This window comes from Sus scrofa, chromosome 13, assembly GCF_000003025.6.
Source record: "Sus scrofa isolate TJ Tabasco breed Duroc chromosome 13, Sscrofa11.1, whole genome shotgun sequence".
In the NCBI taxonomy this organism is placed as follows: Eukaryota; Metazoa; Chordata; class Mammalia; order Artiodactyla; family Suidae; genus Sus; species Sus scrofa.
This window is the reverse complement of record NC_010455.5, coordinates 751,576-771,775: the sequence shown is the minus strand read 5'-3', so window position 1 is coordinate 771,775 and position 20,200 is coordinate 751,576. Positions and strand designations below refer to the sequence as shown.

At 40.6% G+C, this 20,200-nt stretch overlaps 1 protein-coding gene across 3 annotated transcripts in view; it reads right to left on the bottom strand.

Moving 5' to 3' along the window:
- The window catches only part of CPNE4 (copine 4), a 595,975-nt gene that overhangs the window by 192,000 nt on the left and 383,775 nt on the right, over positions 1-20,200 (bottom strand). For all 3 annotated transcript variants that reach the window (XM_021071322.1, XM_021071320.1, XM_021071321.1), the window contains exon 3: positions 7,983-8,162. In XM_021071322.1, the coding sequence (XP_020926981.1) occupies positions 7,983-8,162 (180 nt within the window). The remainder of the gene's footprint in view (positions 1-7,982; positions 8,163-20,200) is intronic.

Genomic DNA, 20,200 nt, shown 5'->3' with positions numbered 1-20,200 from the left:
ATCACTGACTCCACAGGTGGGTGTGACGTGCTACCATGAAGGGACCCTGAACAGGCACTACTTGTGGCACCAATGAAGTCAGAGGAGGGCATTGCAATTAAACACTACCTGTTGTTGCTCTCACTCTTCTGGAAACTCAGACACCCTGCTGCTGCCACTTCCAACTGCTATGGGCAACTTTTAATCTGCCTAAGGTTCATTATCACTTCGTAGGGGCCTGCAACTAGGAGTAACTTGTGCCAACTTCCTGCAGGTCCTTGCTGCTATTAAGAGCCCAGCAACCAGGCACTGACTACCAGCACTACCTGTTGCCTCCTTCTCCCTGGAAACACACTCAGCACCCTGGGGATAACAGCCTACTCACACCAAAGAAAGAGATAGCAAGTATTCAAACTCTCATGCCAAGAATAAATAGTAACCCCTCCATAAAATACAAAGGGATGCTCTTGCATAGAAGTACACTCCAAGACTATAGGTTGGCTTCCCTAAACTCACAGAAAGAAAAATATAAGCAAGATGAAGCTCGGAAATGATTCCCAGTTAAAGGAACAGGAGAATTCACATGAAGCAGTAAAAAATGAAAAGGACCTCTGCAGTTTGACAGACACCAAGTTCAAAAGGAGATAGTGAAAATACTGAAGGAATTAAGGCTGAACATCAAGGAATTAAGAGTGGATATGAATAGTAATGCAGTTTCCTTTAGAAAGGAACTAGAAAACATAAGAACATAGAAAAATTAGAAAATTCATTTGCAGAGACACAAACTGAGCTAAAGGCACTAAAAAGCAGAATGAATAATGCAGAGGAATTAATTAGTGACTTGGAAGACAGAATAATGGAAATCATCCAATCAGGACAGCAGACAGAACACCAAACGAAAAAACATGAAAACAAAAGAAGAGATCTATGTGATAACATAAAGTGAGCCAATATAGGCATAATAGGAATTCCAGAAGGAGAAGAAAAAGAAAAGTGGATGCTGGGAGTTTGGGATGGAAATGCTATAACATTGCACAACCATAAATGTAATAAATTCATTGAGTAATATAAAAAAAGAAAATATATTTGAAGAAATCATGGCTGAAAACTTTAAAAATTTAGAAGGAAACTGATATCAAGACACAGGAAGCAGAGAGGGCCCAAACAAGTTGAACCCAAACAGGACGACACCAAGAAATAATGTAAGGAGTTCCCGTCGTGGCGCAGTGGTTAACGAATCCGACTAGGAACCATGAGGTCGTGGGTTCGGTCCCTGCCCTTGCTCAGTGGGTTAACGATCCGGCGTTGCCGTGAGCTGTGGTGTAGGTTGCAGACGCGGCTCGGATCCCGCGTTGCTGTGGCTCTGGCGTAGGCCGGTGGCTACAGCTCCGATTCGACCCCTAGCCTGGGAACCTCCATATGCCACCGAAGCGGCCCAAGAGATAGCAACAACAACAACAAAAGACAAAAAGACTAAAAAAAAAAAATAAATAAATAAAAAAAAAAAGAAATAATGTAATAAAAATGGCAAAAGTTAAAGACAGGATTCTGAAGGCAGCAAGGGAAAAACAAAGCATTACTTATAAGGGAACCCCCATTAGGCTATCAGCTGATTACTCTACAGAAACACTACAGGCCAGAAGGGAGTGGCAAAATATATTTAAAGTGCTGAAAGGAAAAAATTTGCAGCCAAGAATACTCTATTCATGAAGAATATCATTTAAACTATAAGGGGAAACAAATAATTTCTCCAACAAACAAAATCTGAAAGAGTACAGCAATATTAAACCCACTCTAAAAGAAATACTGAAAGGGATTCTCTAAATAAAAAAAAAAAGAACTAAGAAGAAATAGGATTGAGTAAATCACAATTGGAAAGCAACCACTTAAATAAGCCAGTATATAGATCTAAAAGGGGTAAAAAAAAAAACCCTACTGTAAAAGTGATGATAAACAAAAGGGACAGCAAGAGGACAAACATGAAGATGTTATAAAAGGACTTCAAAATCATAGAATATGGGGAAGGAAAGCAAGAAAATCTAAACTCTTTTTCTTTTTTTTTTAATAATGTGTTTGAGCCTATATGACTATGAGGCTAAAGCAAGCAGATGCAGGAAGGGGTTAACATACTTAAAAAAAGGAAACCAGAAATCAAAACCAAACACTGCATTCACAAAAACTAAAAAGAAAAGTACTCAAGCATAAAATAAATAGAAATTGACCAACCAAAGAAGGAAAGGAAGAAAGGAGAAACACAGAATCAACTGGAAAACAAAGTTTAAAATGGCAATAAATACATATCTATCAGTAATTACCTTAATGTCAATGGACTGAATGCTCCAATCAAAAGACATGGAGTCACAGATTAGATAAAAAAGCAAAAACCTACAATCTGTGGTCTACAAGAGACTCATCTTAGGGCAAAGGACACATATAGATTGAAAGTGAGGGGATGGGAGAAGATATTTCATGCCAATGGACAAGACAGCAAAGCAGGAGTTGCAATACTCATATCAGACAAAATAGACTTTAAAACGAAGGCCATAAAGAAAGACAAAGAAGGACACTATTTAATAGTTAAAGGATCCACTCAAGAAGAGGACATTACAATCATCAATATATATGCCCCTAATATAGGAGCACCCAGATACCTACAACAAATACCAACAGACATAAAAGGAGAAATTGATGAGAGTACAATTAACAATAGAAGACTTTAACACCCTACTCACATCAATGGACAGATCCTCTAGATAGAAAATCAATAAGCAACAGAGATCCTAAAGGACACAATAGAAAAGTTAGAAAAAAAAAGTGATCTATAGAATCAATGCAATCACTATCAAATCACTAATGACATTTTTCACAGAACTAGAACAATCCAAAAATTTATATGGAACCACAAAAGACCCAACATTCCTAAAGCAATCCTGAGGAACAAAAACCAAGCAAGAGGCAATATTACAATGCCACTGTCATCAAGACAGTGTTGTACTGGTACCAAAACAGACAGACAGACCAATGGAACAGAATAGAGAACCCAGAAATAAACCCAGATACTTATGGTCAATTAATCTTTGACAAAGCAGGCATGAATTTAAAATGGGAAAAAGACTGCCTTTTCAGCAAGTGGTGCTGGGAAACCTGAACAGCTGCATGTAAATCAATGAAACTGGAACACACCCTCACCCCACGCACAAAAACAAACTCAAAACGGCTGAAGGACTTAAATGTAAGGCCAGACACCATCAAACTCCTGGGAGAGAGCACAGGCAAAACAGTTGCTGACATCAGCCTTACAGATATTTTCTCAGGTCTCCCAAAGCAACAGAAATAAAAGCAAAAGTAAACCAGTGGGACCTAATCAAAAGGACAAGCTTTTGCACAGCAAAGAAAATCATAAAAACAAAACAAAAAGACAACCTACAAAATGGGAGAAAACAGTTTCAAACAATGCAACCGACAAGGGCTTAATCTTTAAAATATACAAACATCTCATGCAACTCAACAGCAAAAAAGTCAACAACCCAATTGAAAAACGGCAGAGACCTGAATAGACATTTCTCCAAAGAAGATATACAGATGGCCAACAAGCACATGAAACAATGCTCAACATCACTGATTATTAGAGAAAAGCAAATCAGAACTACTATGAGGTACCACCTCACATTGGTCAGAATGGCCATCATTAATAAGTCCACAAAGAACAAATGCTGGAGAAGGTGTGGAGAAAAGGGAACACATATGTACTGTTGGTGGGAATGTAATCTGGTACAACAACTATGGAAAACAGTATGGAGATACTTTAGAAAACTATACATAGAACTACCATATGACCCAGCAATCCCACTCTTGGGCATGTATCCAGACAAAACTTTCCTTGAAAAAGACACAGGCACCCATATGTTCATTGCAGCACTATTCACAATAGCCAAGACATGGAAACAACCTGAATATCCATCTGATAGTTGATTGGATTAGGAATATGTGGTACATATACACAATGGAATACTACTCAGCTATAAAAAAGAACAAAATATTGCCATTTGCAGCAAAATGGATGGAACTAGAGACTCTCATACTAAGTGAAGTAAGTCAGAAAGAGGAAGCCAAATATCATATAATAACACTTCTATCTGGAATCTGATATACACTACAAATGAACCTTTCCACAGAAAAGAAAGTCATGGACATGGAGAACAGACTTGTGGTTGCCAAGGGGGAAGGGGAGGAAGTGGACTGGGAATTTGGGGTTGATATATGCAAACTATTGCCTTTGGAATGGATGATCAATGAGATCCTGCTGTATAGCACTGGGAACTATATCTAGTCACTTGTGATGGAGTATGATAATTTAAAAAAAAAGAATGTATACATGTATGTGTAACTGGGTCACCTTGCTGTATAATAGAAAATTGACAGAACACTGTAAACCAGCTGTAATGGAAAAAATAAAAATTGTTATTTAAAAAGAAACAAAACTCTTCAGAAGTCATGAGAGAGATTACACTGACAGAGAACATCCCAGGCTCCTCTTCTACCTCCCCTCACCTGTACTTCCACGGTAGGCCTTTCGCTTTCATTGAAGGAACAAACTTATGAAATCCATCACTATATTTGCTGGAAAAGGGAAACTGAGGCATTGTCTATTTTGTCACTCAGTGCTCACATGGGAGAAAATTCCGTTAATGACAAGTGGCACAGCAGTGTGAAAACAAACCAATGAACATGCCTGCTTGCCATCTCTCTGCCAGGCAGATTCTTTCTTACTAATCCCTAAATAAGCATTAACTCTTGATGTGGCTTTTGTGAGTCCTGAGGCTTATATAATTTCGGATCCCTCTTTGAGAAGAATTTACAACGGTACAAATAAAAACATGATGCTTTTAGTGAGGACTCTTGGGGGGCTCTAAAGTTTAAGCTGCACTGGCTTCCTAGTAAACCAGTATCTGACCCTGATTCAGATTGGCCTATCCTCCAGCCTATGTTTTCTAAGCATTGTTTATATTGCTTTTTTATTCAGAAGGCCTTCCGCCCTCCTCCTTTTTCATACCCTGGACCATTTTTTCAAAGTGTGGTTCCACAGTGCCTTCTCTGCTTTATCCCAGTAGAAAGATCTCCATTTCTGGCAGGTCCAAAACCCTCTGCATAAAGCTCTGGATATGCTATCTCATTTTGGCTTAAAGAGCATCATGAGCCCTCCCATCAGGAAGCCTACAGCAAGCCCCCCATACCGACTTCAGCCACAAGGGGGGCTGACACCAGAAGTAAGAGAGGCTACAGCTCTATTATCTATAAAAAGGTCACCACACCAAAAACCTATAAAAATGAAAAGAGAACTATAACTCAGATGAGGGAGAAAGGAAAAACCCCAGAAAATCAGCTAAGCAATGAGGAGATTCTCAGCCTCCAGGAAAGAGACTTTAGACTGTCGATGCTGAAGATGATGCAAGACATTAGAAATAAACTGAAGGCAAAGATGGATAACTTACAGGAAACACTAACCAAAGAGATACAAGATATAAAACTTAAACAAGAAGAGATGCAAAATACAATAACTGAAATAAAAAACTCACTAGAAGCAGCTAACAGCAGAATACAGGAGGCAGAAGAACAAATAAGCGAGGTGGAGGACAGATTAGAAGAAATTATGGATGCAGAACACAAAAGAGAAAAAAGATTGAAAACAAATGAAGAGAGTCTCAGGGAACTCTGGGACAATGTTAAACGCACCAACATCTGTATTATAGGGGTGCCAGAAGGAGAAGAGAGAGAGAAGGGGACAGAAAAAATATTCCAAGAGATAATAGCCGAAAATTTCCCTAATATGGGAAATGAACCACTCATTCAAATCCAGGAGGCACAACAAGTACCATATAAAATAAACCCAAGGAGGAATACCCCGAGACACATAATAATCAAACTGACCAAAATTAAAGACAAAGAGAAAATCTTGAAAGCAGCTAGGGAAAAGAAACAAGTCACATACAAGGGAACTCCAATAAGGTTACTGGCAGATTTTTCAGCAGAAACTCTGCAGTCCAGAAGGGAGTGGCATGATATACTTAACGTGATGAAAGGAAAAAACCTCCAACCAAGATTACTCTACCCAGCAAGGCTCTCATTCAGATTTGAAGGAGAAATCAAAACCTTCTCAGATAAGCAAAAGCTGAGAGAATTCAGCAACACTAAACCAGCCTTACAACAAATACTAAAGGAACTTCTCTAGGCAGGAAAGAAAAGATCAGCAACAGGCAACAAAAATTCCACGAATGACAAGGCTCACCAGGAAAGGTATATATACAGTAAAGATACGAAATCATCCATGCACAATTATGCCACCAAAATCAGAAATTATGAGAAGAGGTGGGTACAAATGCGGGACACTGGAGATGAACTTGCAATGAAGAGACCAACAACATAAAACAATCTCATATACATATAGACTCTTATATCAAAACTTCAGAATAACTGCAAACCAAAAATCTACAATTGATACACAAACAAGGAATCTCTGGAGAAGAAATATATCTCATGGTAAATAAGTGCATAATCCACCATGAAGGGGGTCATTTAGATCTGATTCTGATTTCCTCTCCATCAAAGAACTTGTGATAATTATAATTAAATAATGCCACTGTGCAATTAAACAATACAGTTCTACAATTGTATTATTAATAACCATTTCTCTCCATGGCACAATGTAAGGTCTATAATGTCTTGTTTATCACATCACCTAGAACAGTGTAATGCATTTATTGAAGAATCAATGAGATGGAACAAATTGTGAGGACATATTTATATAGTTACACTGCTTTTTAACCAACTTATGCATTTTATATTTTACTTATTTTCAGAGGGTTTATTATTTTTGTTATGCTTACCAGTTGTTATTCTTTTTACTATGCTATATAAAATACTTAAAGGTATATAAGGCTTTTTTCTTTATAAATTTTAGTTGCATAATATAACAATTTAATATAATGCTAGTTTTTAAAGAAAAATTGAAATGTAATAGATAAAACTAAGTAGTAAAGATGAAAGCCATAAAATTGGGATAAAGTATAGAATAAATTTCCTATTTGTCTCAGCATATTTTCAATTCCACTTTTCCAGTGGGAGTCACTTAATCTGTTTCTTAAGATCCATGTTATAATAATCTGTGTGAATGTAATTGTGTGTAAATGTATGTATTTTATTCTGTAAAAAAAAAAAAGAGCATCATGAATGGCTGTATTTGGGGGGCATATGCTGTGCTTTCTCCAATTAGTCTTGGGCACAGGGACTATTTCTTCACTTATGTCTCCTCTCAGCACTCACGTTCTGGGGAGGGGAGGGAAAAATGAAAGGTATATGAAACCAAGATGATGGGGTTTGGAGTCAGGCTAACCTGATTTGGGTTCTGACTGCTCCTCATTATTGTGGGGCCTTGGGCAAGTTCTTAACCTCTCTAAGTCTGGGTTTCTCACTGACAAATGGATATAACAATGGTGTGTATTTCCCATCATTGTGAGGCTTAAGCAAAGCATTCACACATTCACCAAATAGCTATATACCCTGTCTTTGGCTAACTTTGGCACCAGAGGCTTGGGGTAAACTTGAAAGAGCAATCCTTCTTGTGTGTGGGGTTACCATATCTGAGTTGGGAGATGGAAATGTATGATGTATCAGTATGAGGCTAGAGCAGATAGACAGCCAGGGCAGAACAGGTGCTCCACAAAGAGTTGTTTAATAAATAACCAAGAGAATGAAGGAATTCAGAAGTAATAGGATTCACTTGGCAAAACAGGTAACACTTTACATATGTACAGCATCATCTAGATGTAAATGTAATGTTAAATGTACTGTCACAACAGTGCATGGACAATCATTAAATGCTACATGTTCAAGGCAATAAAATCAATAGGAGAAAGAAAGCAAGGACTGAATGAGAGGAGAGAGGGAAAGGGGAGGGAGAGAGGCCCTCAGAAGGCAAGAGGAGAGGAAGGGCATCATGCACCCACCTGGCCCAGTGTGCACTCCATGCCGCCCAGGAAGTCGGCCTCCTTCAGGCCATTGTGGTTGCTGCTGATGTCGTGGACCTCAAACCGCAGGCGCTGCACCTCCTCAAAGTAAAAGTCCACAGTGAACAGCTTCGAATACACTGGGTTGATACAGGTGCGAATCACCTCTGTCCTGTCAACCTGAAGAAGAGAGGAAGAGTGAACCCATCAGAGGCCAGGGTTTCATATCATTACCCTTCCAGAGGATTCATCTGATGGCAGCTTCTGCCCTTCCAAACTGTCAATGCCCTCTATCAAGTCACCAGGGTGAGCAGTTTGGATGTCTTCAAGGAAGCACCTTCAGAGAAGAAGCAATGTTTCCAAGAGGAAAATCAGAAAATAATCTGAAGCTTTGTATTTAAGGGTTTGGAGCACGTTGTACTGTTAAGTAATCGGGCAACAAGGTGGATTATTAGGGGTTGCCTGGAGCCTTAGGATGTGTGAGTTTGAGGGCACATCTGGGCTCAGGAGTAAAGAAATCTGAGGTTGATTCTTGATGTCTAATGGGCACAGTAAGGGCAAATGACCATGTAAGATGCTCCATTTTAGCCAACCCTACTCTAATATGGGTATCACAGTTCATGATTCACAGCATCCTAAAGAGGAAAAGCTGGGAAAAGGAATATTTAAACTTTTGCTGAGTTTAAATGTAACGTTGACTCAGTTCCCCCCCGCCCCCGGGGCCTTAGTTTCCTCATCAATTAGTGAGGATGACAGGATAAAAAGTCTCTCCCTGCTCTAACATTCTTGGAGCAAAGATTCCCCTTGCCTGCTGTGAGACAAACTCTCCATTTCTCCCCCACTTTCTTCCCCTCTCTGTGCCCCTGAAGGTTGATCTCTATGGACTGACTTGCCAGGGCAACCTTGATCTCTGGGTTCTTGCTTGGAGGCAGCCAGAGACAGACCTCAGCAGGAGATCAGAGGGGACAGGCAGTGTCACCATGCCTCTCCACCTCCTGCTAGTGGTTCCTGTCCACAGAGGGCCAGGATCTAGTGACATGGTCCTGACCCTCAGACCAAGTGGGGGGAGTGGGTCTCTGCTGCCACCATGCCATCCTTGGTGGGATCCCTTGTTCTTGCCTATGACCATGCAGAGTCTCTCTGTGCAGTTTAGCCCTTTGGGTGAAACTCAGGTATGCCACCTGTTTTCTGCTCCTACTCCCAGCCCCCACTAAAGTTGTTCTCTTCTGTGACTGTCACAAGAAAGAATACTCAACATCACTTATAATCTGCAATGCCTTAAAGGACCAAATTAGAGATAACCCAAGATCCGTCACTCACATTTTACAATTGGAGCCTACATGTACTGTCAGCTTTCAAATAGAAATATGGTTTACTGGATACTTAGCAAGAGTCACTTATTAGCACAAACTATGAAACACATACCACTTTTATTAGAGCACTGGGGAAGTCTGTTAATAAAATAAAATGAAAAGAAACCATTTTTGACCATATCATGCATATACATGTCATCTAGCAAAGAAAATTCAATACATTCTTTTTTCTTTGTTTTTTTTTTAGGGCTGCACCTGTGGCATATGGAAGTTCCTGGGCTAGGGGTTGAATTGGAGCTGCAGCTGCTGGCCTATGCCACGGCCACAGCAATGTGCCAGATTTGAACTGTGTCTGCGACCTATACCACAGCTCACGGCAATGTTGGATCCTTAATTCACTGAGCAAGGCCAGGGACTGAAGCTGTGTCCTCATGGATACTAGTTGGATTCCCAACACGCTGAGCCACAACAAGAATTCCCTTGGTACATTCTTGAGTTTAGCTTTGTCCCTGGCCTTGTCCCTTCCCATGCAGGGTCCTGTGTAAGACAGGGTTATCCTTCAAGGAACATTCTATTCTTGGTGGGATGTATGATACAGGCTGTGAGGAGGAGAATATGGTCCTTTTATGTCCCTACATAACAGACAGAAAACTAAACCCAACCCACTGCCGATTAGCATTTTTGTAATGCTACTGTCCAGACCAATGGTTATTGACTTCCCATGAAGATTTTGGTTGAGCTGATTTTTACCTTCTTTAAAATGGTCATTATTGGGGGCAGGACTGCATATGCTACTGGCAGATTTGTGGGTACAAGGATTTACTGTATTGCCGTACTTTTATTTTTAGTTACTAAGAAATCATGGTTTTCAATAATAGTAAAAATCAGAGGTCACAAACAGGCAAATTCACAGTCTTGGAGGTGTTTTATTTGTCACTCTTAAAAGTAGTTTTCCCTTAATTTGCCAACATAAAAGAGGTGCTATTTTTATTGCTTCCCCCACTTTGGCAAAAAAATCAGATTATCTGGCAGCCTGGGGCTACATTCAGATAAACATTCACACTTCATTTTCCAAGCTTTAGCCCTCAATGAATTTCCCCTTAGAGATATTTTTGCAACATCTGGTCCAAATGCATTGAATAATGAGCCATATGATAAGAGATTTCATTATACTCATTATATTCATATGGTGCCTGTTGTAGAGAGATTTTGAAATAAGAAATAACTTATAGGTGGATTCTCAAAACAGAAAAAGGAAACTTCTTTCCTCATGTCTAGAAGAACCGAGTCCTTGCCAGGTTTAGATGATAAAAGAGTGGATGGAAACCCTCGTCTTTGCTTCTTTGCTTTAACCATCCCAAAGGGCACATGGCTAATGTGCCTCAATCCTGCTGCTTTTTTTCTCACTTCTTGATGTTCATGCTGATCCCGCATAGACACAATGTTTGTGCTGGCATCAGGTCACACTTCAGATGGACCATCAAAGGCAACACTGGATGACTTGGTTTTGTGAGGGAAGGAAGGGACTGGCTTGGAAAGAAGTTAAGTAATAAACATTTGCATTACTAAGAGAGAGATTTCCAAGGAGAATCTCAGGGCCAGTAAGAATTCTGAGTGTGAAGGCTCAGGAAGAGAAAGAGAATGTTGATTAGGAAGTGTTCACATCACGAAATGCCTATTTGAAAGATGTTTCAAAACATTCTGCATTCTCAGTCACTATGGGAGGTGCTTTAACTTTTCTGGAGACTGAGGCAGATTTAACTTGAGCAACAGAGCCTAGGATGGTTCATATTTCTCACTGAGAGGCGTCAAGGTCAAGACAGTTGTTTCCAAAGAACCATCCACTGACTGGTGTTGTGGCTGCATCAGAATCAATGGGACAGCTTTCCTTAAAACTCAGACTCTATTCCCTACCCTTAAGGGTTCTAATTCAGTAAAAGTGGAGACCCCAGAAATCTGTTCTTATTTATTTATTTATTTTTTAGGACTGCGCCTGTGGCATATGGAGGTTCCCAGGCCAGGGGTTGAATCAGAGCTGTAGCCGCCAGCCTACACCACAGCCATAGCAACGCAGGATCTGAGCAGCATCTGCAACCTACAGCACAGCTCCCAGCAGTGCCGGACCCTTAACACACTGAGTGAGGGCAGGGATCAAACCTGCGTTCTCATGGTTACTAGTTGGGTTCATTACCACTGAGCCACATTGGGAAGTCAGAAGTCTATATTTTTAAACATATCCTAGGCAACTTGAATGTGGGAATATCAGAGTAAAGGAATTGAGGTCTAGTTCTTGCTCTCGTGTAAGGTTTTCTTGTCAAGGTTTTTAAAAATATTTTTCTCTGTTACCCAGTCTGCAAAACTGTCGACACTTTCCTCTTCTGCAGCCATAATGACTGATACACCAGTGTTGTTTATGGTTAGCAGAACATATCCACACCCAATTTTTATTTGGTTCTTAAAGCAATCATGTGATGTAGCTTTATACTATCTTATATATGAGTAAAATCAAGGTTAGATGTCAGCAGACACTCTGGGTGACAGAGTGGGCATTGAGCTCAGGCCTTCTGACCTCAAAGTCTGGACTATTTTTCTTAATTCATCTTTATTCATGAACATTGCTAGAAAGAAAGGAAAAATGCAGCTGGGTTATGATATGTTGGTGATAGACTCAATTACTGAATATTGCTTTTGATGAGATCCTCTTTTAAGAATTTCATCCAAGTATAATTAAGTTCCATTAGTTTATTTTTGTTTTTACTGTCATTACTCTAAGAGGGGGATCTGAGAAGATGTTGCTGTCATTTATGTCGGAGAGTGTTTGGCCTATGTTTTCCTCTAAGAAGTTTATAGTGTCTGGTCTTATGTTTAGGTCTTCAATCCATTTTGAGTTTCTTTTTGTGTATGGTGTTAGGGAGTGTTCTAATTTCATTCTTTTCCATGTGACTGTCCAGATTTCACAGCACCACTTATTGAACAGGCTGTCTTTTCTCCATGGTATATTCTTGCCTCCTTTGTCATAGATTAGTTGGCTGTAGATGCATCGGTTGAATTCTGGGCTTTCTATCCTATTCCCCTGATGTATATTTCTGTCTTTGTGCCAGTACCATACAGTTTTGATGACTGTTGCTTTGTAGTATAGCCTGAAGTCTGGGAGCCTGATTCCTCCAGCTCCATTTTCCTTTCTCAGGATGTCTTTGGCTCTTATGGGTCTTTTGTGCTTTTAAACAAACTTTAAAATGTTTTGTTCTGGTTCTGTGAAAAATGTCCTTGGTAATTTGATAGGGATTGCATTGAATCTGTAGACTGCCTTGGGTAGTATAGTCATTTTGATAATATTGACTCTTCCAATCCAAGAGCATGGTATGTCTTTCCATCTATTTTTGTCACCTTTGATTTCTTTCATCAGCATCTTATAATTTTCAGAGTACAGGTCTTTTGTCTCTTTAGGTAGGTTTACTCCTAGGTATTTTATTCTTTTGGATGTGATGGTAAAAGGGATTGCTTCCCTGATTTCTCTTTCTGATCTTTCATTGTTAGTATATAGAAATTCCATCAATTTCTGTGTATTAAGATTGTATCCTGCGACTTTGCCAAATTCATGGATGAGCTCTAACAGTTTTCTGGTAGAGTCTTTAGGATTCTCTAGGTATAGTATCATGTCATCTGCAAATAGTGATAGTTTTACTTCTTCCTTTCCAATTTGGATTCCTTTTATCTCTGTTACTTCTCTGACTGCTGTGGCTAGGACTTCCGAAACTATGTTGAAGAGTAGTGGCGAGAGTGGACATCCTTGTCTTGTTCCTGATCTCGGTGGGAATTCATTCAGCTTTTCACTATTGAGAAGGATGTTAACTGGGTTTGTCACATATGGCCTTTATTATGTTGAGCTAGGTTCCCTCTATGCCCACTTTCTGAAGGGTTTTTATCAGAAATGGGTGTTGGATTTTGTCAAAGGATTTTTCTGTATCTATTGAGAGGATCCTATGGTTTTTATTCTTCAGTGTGTTAATGTGGTGTATCACACTGATGGATTTGTGTATAATGAAGAAGCCCTGCATTCCTTAAAAGTTTCTGCACAGCAGAGGGCAAAAAAAAAAAAACCAACCAAAACAAAACAAAAAACAACTCACAGAACGGGAGAAAATACTTGCAAATGAATATACTGACAAGGGATTAATTTCCAAAATTTATAAATGAGGTGTTTATAAATTTTGGAGATTAATCCCTAATCAGCTCAATACCAAAAAACAAACAACCCCATCAAAAATCGGCAGAAGATCTAAACAGAGAATTCTCCAAAGAAGACATACGAGTGGCCAAAAAACACAAGAAAAGATGTTCAACATCACTCATTATTAGAGAAATGCAAATCAAAACCACTATGAGGTCCACCTCATACCAGCCAGAATGGCCATCATCAAAAAATCTACAACCAATAAGTGCTGGAGAGGGTGTGGAGAAAAGCAACCCTGTGACACTGTTGGTGGGAATGTAAATTGGTGCAACCTCTGTGGAAAACAGTATGGCGATTCCTCAGAAAACTAGAAATAGAACTACTATGAGATCCAGCAATTCCACTCCTGGGCACCTATCTAGAAAAAACCATGACTCGAAAAGACACATGTACTCCATTGTTCATTGCAGCACTATTTGCAATAGCCAAGACATGGAAACCACCTAAATGTCCATCGACAGAGGAGTGGATCAAGAAGATGAGGAGTGGATCAATGAGATATTATCCAGCCATTAAAAGGAATGAAATACTGGCAGTTTTAGCAACGTGGATGGACCTAGATATTATCAAGCTAAGTGAAGTCAGTCAGACAACAAGACACCATCATATCTATCTCTTACATGTGGAATCTGAAAAAAGGACAGACTGAACTTTTTTGCAGAACAGATACTGACTTCGAAAAACTTATGGTTTCCAAATGAGACAGGTTAGAGGGTAGGGGGATGCACTGAGGGTTTGGGAGGGAAATGCTGTAAAAGTTGATTGTGATGATTGCTGTACACCTATAAACGTAATAAAATTTATTAAGTAATTAAAAAATACAAAAAAAGAATTTGATCTAAAACATTTTTCAGTGTAACAGTAAAGTTTATAATAGTTCATGCTTATGGAAGGCCCTCACTTTAAAAAAATGCATTATTGAGGTAAAATTTACATAAAATCAACCACGTCTATTTAAAATGTGCGATTCAGTATGTTTTGACATGTGCATATATTTGTGAAACCATCCCCACAATCATGTAAAGGCAGAGTGGGCAGTGAGGAAATTTGAGGCGCTTTCTCCTAAATCTTATTGTTCAAAGTAAAGATATAAAACATGGAACTGGTGGGGAAAGTCAGTGAAAGAGGCCGTAGTTGTGTCTCTGGAGATATGGGCTGTCCACTGGGCATATTGGAGATACCACGGGGCCATGAACACCGCCCATGGAGACTGAAATGTGTCGGGGATAAGATCAGTGTGTCATCAATAAATGGTTCAATACTTTGCAGAGAATAGCCGTCTGTGTCCTGGGGCTCCCAAGAGCTGCAACTGACACAGGCCAAGAAGGTGAGGTTATTGGGAGGTAAATGACAAACAGTGTGATACTATTAGTGGGGAGAAGGTAAAGTCTGGAGCCAAAACCGACGTCGTCACTGAAGGGTCTAAGGTTTCCTAGAGAAGTACAGGCTCTTATCCTAAGGATAATAAGGCTAGCGAAAAATGACACTATGAAAGCTCCCAGTGCAAGCTTATAATTAGGTATTATTTCAAACTGATATTCTTTTTTTTTTTTTTTTTTTTTTTTTTTTTGGTCTTTTTGCCTTTTCTAGGGCCGTACCTGCGGCATATGGAAATTCCCAGGCTAGGGGTCTAATCGGAGCTGTAGCCGCTGGCCACAGCCACAGCCACACAGGATTCAAGCAGCGTCTGCAACCTACACCATAGCTCACGGCAACACCGGATCCTTAACCTACTGAGAGAGGCCAGGGACCGAACCTGCAACCTCATGGTTCCTAGTCAGATTCATTAAACACTGTGCCACGACAGGAACTCCTCAAACTGATATCTTTAAATATTTCCTCAATATTTATTTAGTGAGGGTGGGGAGAAACCAATATTCTCTGAATAAAGAATGGATAATGTGGCACACCAGCCAATATATGATCAAAAATAAAGGACTGCTTAACAGACAATTTTTCAAGCCATGTAACTTCCAAAGGGATATAGTAAACAATATAAAATTTAGATAATAAAATAGGTCACTGAGTCATAGAATTAGCATTATTCAATTTCAGGATTTCAGCTGCTAGGGCTGCTGATTTCAAGTGCCTGGCCTCGGGGTTGGTGGGGTTGCACTGCAGCTGCAACAAACAAGTTGCATGTCCCAAAATGACTCAGTAGTGGGAGACAGGTTGGTGCTAATGAGACATGGCTTTTATCATCTATCTATCATCTATCTCCCTCCCTACAACCTGTGGTATATAAAAGGTCCTGGGGTAGGGACTGAATCAGAGCTGAACCTGCAGGCATATGACACATCCACAGCAACACCAGATCCAAACTGCATCTGCAACCTATGCCACAGCTTATAGCAATGCTTGATCCTTAAGCCACTGAGCAAGGCCAGGGATAGAACCTGCATCCTCACAGAAACAACATCTAGTCCTTAATCCACTGAGCCACAATGGGAATTCTGGCTTTTATTTTTAATGTAAGTTGATTCTCTACTTGAATAGAGAATCAACATTTTGCTGATTATGTAAGAAGTCACATGTAGGAACTTGAGTTTCCTGTTGACATTTTTTCGATGTGTCTTTGTGCTGAGGTTGCATCATTTCTGGCTGCCTGGCTGGTGTGCCACATGGATGATTCCTGCTTCCCAGACTGAAAATATGCCTGAGTATTCAGAAGCCTTTGCTTCTCCTTCATTTATCATAACATCCTGGGCTGAAGCTGACCTTGCACCTGGACACATCTGTCCTCAGCTCATGGTCCTCACTATGGACAATATTTGCATTCCCAGGGGGGCATGTGGAAATGTGTAGGGGTATGTGGGGTTGTCACAATGATGGGGGGATATCATTGGAGGCTAAATTCCCTATGATGTGGAGGTGTGTCCTGATCAGCACAGAACTGAAAATTCTCCAAAGCTAGCAGTTTCTCCATTGGTCCACCTTGGACCCCAACCAAAGAAGTAGAGAAACTTCTCAAAGGGTCTCTGGGTCTCAGAACTATCCACATGAGAGGACTTACTAGTCAAGACAGTAACAAAGAGCGGGATCCATTGGTGTGAAACTCCAGAAGCCACTCCTATTTGATGGTTTTTTTTTTTTTTTAAGGGCCACACTTGTGGCATACGGAAGTTCACAGACTAGGGGTAGAATCAGAGCTATACCTGCCAGCCACAGCCACAGCAATGCAGGATCTGAGCCGCATCTGCGACCTACACCACAGCTCATGGCAACGCCAGATCCTCAACCCACTGAGTGAGGCCAGGGATCGAATGTGCACCCTCATAGATACTAGTTGGATTCGTTTTTGCTGAGCCACAACGGGAACTCCCTATTTGATGTTTTGTTCTAGGAATAACACATTTCACTGAAGTCACCTTCTTATGAATTCATTTTGACCTCTGCCTAGTAAATTATTTAATTCCTCTTGAAAATAGTTGGCAAGCTGGGTGGGGACCAATGGTGATGGCAACTTTTTTGCTCTGGCAAAGGAAGGAATAAGAGAAAAAGTGATGTCCCTTGATTGTTTACCTTCTTATCTTCTTATAGAAGGTGATTTACATGTTACCTTTGGTGCTCACCTTCATCAACTTTAAAATAAACTTTTCTTTCATAATTCAACATTTAGAATTTGGATGCATAATTTTGCCTACCATTGCTTAGTTAGAAGTATTTTTTTTCTTAACTAGTGGTACATAAATAGTGCTCCATTTCCCCCTGATTAATCACCTTACCAATGAGTCTATTAAATATATCATCCTTATTTTGCAGGTGATAAAACTATATCAGAAAGGCAGTGGCAAAAGCAAGGATAAAACTCAGTGTATCTGATTCCAAAATATATGTTCTATGTCACTGTTTGTTTTGGGTTGAATTATGTCCCTTAAAGTTTGTATGTTGAGTACATGAGGATGTGATCTTATTTAAAATTTTTTTTTATATTGTAGTTAATTTACAGTGTTTTGTCAATTTCTGCTGTACAGCAAAGTGACCCAGTTATATATACATAATTCTTTTTCTCATATTATCTTCTTTCATACTCTATCACAAGTGATTGGATATAGTTCCCTGTGCTGCACATCAGGACTTCATTGCTTATCCATTCTCAATGTAATAGTTTGCTTCTACTAACCTCAAGCTCCTAGTCTATTCCACTGATATTATTTGGATACAGCTGTTACAGAAGTTAGAAGTTAGGATAAGTCATTCTAGAGTAGGGTGGATCCCTGATCTGATATGACTATGTCCTACAAATAGGGGATATCTGGACACAGACATGCACACAGGATGATGTCATTTGGATGGAGAGATTGGAGTGATGCACTAGTAACCCATGAAGCACCAAAGACGGCCAGCAAACTACCAGAAGCCAGAAAAGAGTTGTGCAGCAGATTCTCCTGGGTGCCCTAAAAAGAAGCAAAGCCTGGAACACCTTGATCTTGTACTTCTAGTCTCAAGAACTGTTAGACAATAAATTGCTGTTGTCCACGCCACCCAGTCTGTAGTACTTTCCTACAGCAGTCCTAGTGAATTGTACAGCATCCTAACTCTCTCAAGTAGCATCCAGATTCATCTCTGAAAAGGCACTTCTCACCCACCCCATGGCAAAATCTTCAAATACTCTAGATTAAAGTAAACGAGTGATCCAGGATTATGAAAGTCAATCTTCAGTCCCCCACCCCCTTCATCTTCCTGCTATGCATTTAACCTCAAAAAATAGGACCTCTTTGCCAGCTGTGTTTTGTTTGTGGAGCCCTGGGGATTAGCCTGATAGAGAACCTGGAGTGAGACCGTCCTTTATCCTCTAGACACAGCCTGGGCTTGTGCTGTTCAGAGTGAACATCAGAGTCACGTTGCTTCTCCCCGGAGGGGGGCGCAGAGTGAATGAAGTGAGCATTACCTAGAGGCACCTTCAGTGAGGTCTTAAGGGCCATAGGGATGATTCCTCAGGCTTCCTCTTCTTTTGTTGCCCTTCTCCGACCCTTTAGACTGCTGGATCCATTCACACAGAGCCTGGGCCATTCTGGCCTTGATTTGCATGTTGGCAGGTGTCTCCTCAGGTATTCCTCTTCCCCAGTGTGAGTGGCCAGAGTGTGCAGCTTAGTTCCCTGGTCTCTACTCCACACCCCACTGCCCTCAGCTCTTAGTCCACCCGGCTGTCACTGTACCAGTGCTGGAGGATAGAACTTCCCGTGATGATGGATGCACTGTCCAAAATGCTAGCCACCAGCCAGATGTGGCTACTGAGCATCTGAAATGTGTATAGTGGGACTGAGGAGTTGAATTTTAAATTTTGTTTAAATTATACTGAACAGCACTTCTCCAGCCCGTGTCAGCTGCATTTCCCCACAGACCAATGAAATACTGATGTATATACTGCAGTTGATCCTTGAACACCATGGGTATGAGCTGTGTGAGTCTACATATATGCAGACTTGTTTTCACTAAATACATCCTTTGGTACCACACAGTCAGGGGCTGGTTGCAGCTGAGGATGTGGAACCACAGATTCAGAGGAGCTATGTAGACAGATGGCTGACTACAAGTTATGTTCAATTTTCGGCTACGTGGAGGGTTGGCACCCCAACTCCTGAGTTGTTCAAGGGTCACTTGTATATTACCATTTAATGCGCCTAGAGACACCCAGGTGGTTCCAGCAGTCTTGCACAAATGTTCTGCACATTGAAAACACCTGGGGATTACTAGCCCTCTAAATTAGAATCTCGGGGGGTTGATATAAGTAGTTTAAGAAACCCAGGTGCTATAGGCTGACTGTGTCCCCTCAAAATTCATATGTTGAAACCTAAGGCCCAATGTGATATTAGGAGGTACGGCTTGGGGTAGGTGATTAGGTCATGAGGGAGGGGCTCTCATGAATGGGATTAGTGCCCTTTTAAAAAAATGAGACCCCAGTGAATCCTCTTGCCTCTTCTGCAAGGTGAGGACACAGTGAGGAGACGGCTAGCTGTCTGTGAACCAGGAAGCAGGCTCTCATCAGATACCGTATCTGCTGATGACGTGTTCTTGGACTTACAGCCTCCAGGACCATGAGAAATAATTTTCTGTTGTTTATAAGCCATTGAGTCTACAGTATTTTGTCACAGCAGCCTGAACGGACTAAGATACAAGGTGGTTTTTAAACTCTAAAGTAGGTGATTTGTAAACTATGCAGTAGTTTAAAAATCATAACCGTGGAGTTCCCGTCGTGGCGCAGTGGCTAACAAATCCACCTAGGAACCATGAGGCTGCGGGTTCGATCCCTGGCCTCGCTCAGTGAGTTAAGGATCCGACGTTGCCATGAGCTGTCGCGTGGGTCGCAGGTGCGGCTCAGATCCCGTGTTGCTGTGGCTGTGGCGTAGGCCAGTGGCTACAGCTCTAATTTGACCCCTAGCCTGGGAAACATCATGTGCCGCGGGAGTGGCCCAAGAAATGGCAAAAAGACAAAAAAAAAAAATCATAACCAATGTACAATTAATGTTTGAGCCAGTAATACTCTATTACCAGCTGCACAGCTCAACTCCAAGATGAACGACAACCAGAAGGTACCATGTGATATATTCTGAGCACTCTCACCTCTTGGTAAGACTGTGTGTTTGCGCATTTTTGCAGCTGCCACTTTGACTGCTGCTCGTCTTGCTATAGGATATGAAGACTGAAGGAAATTAACTATGTTGTGAGCT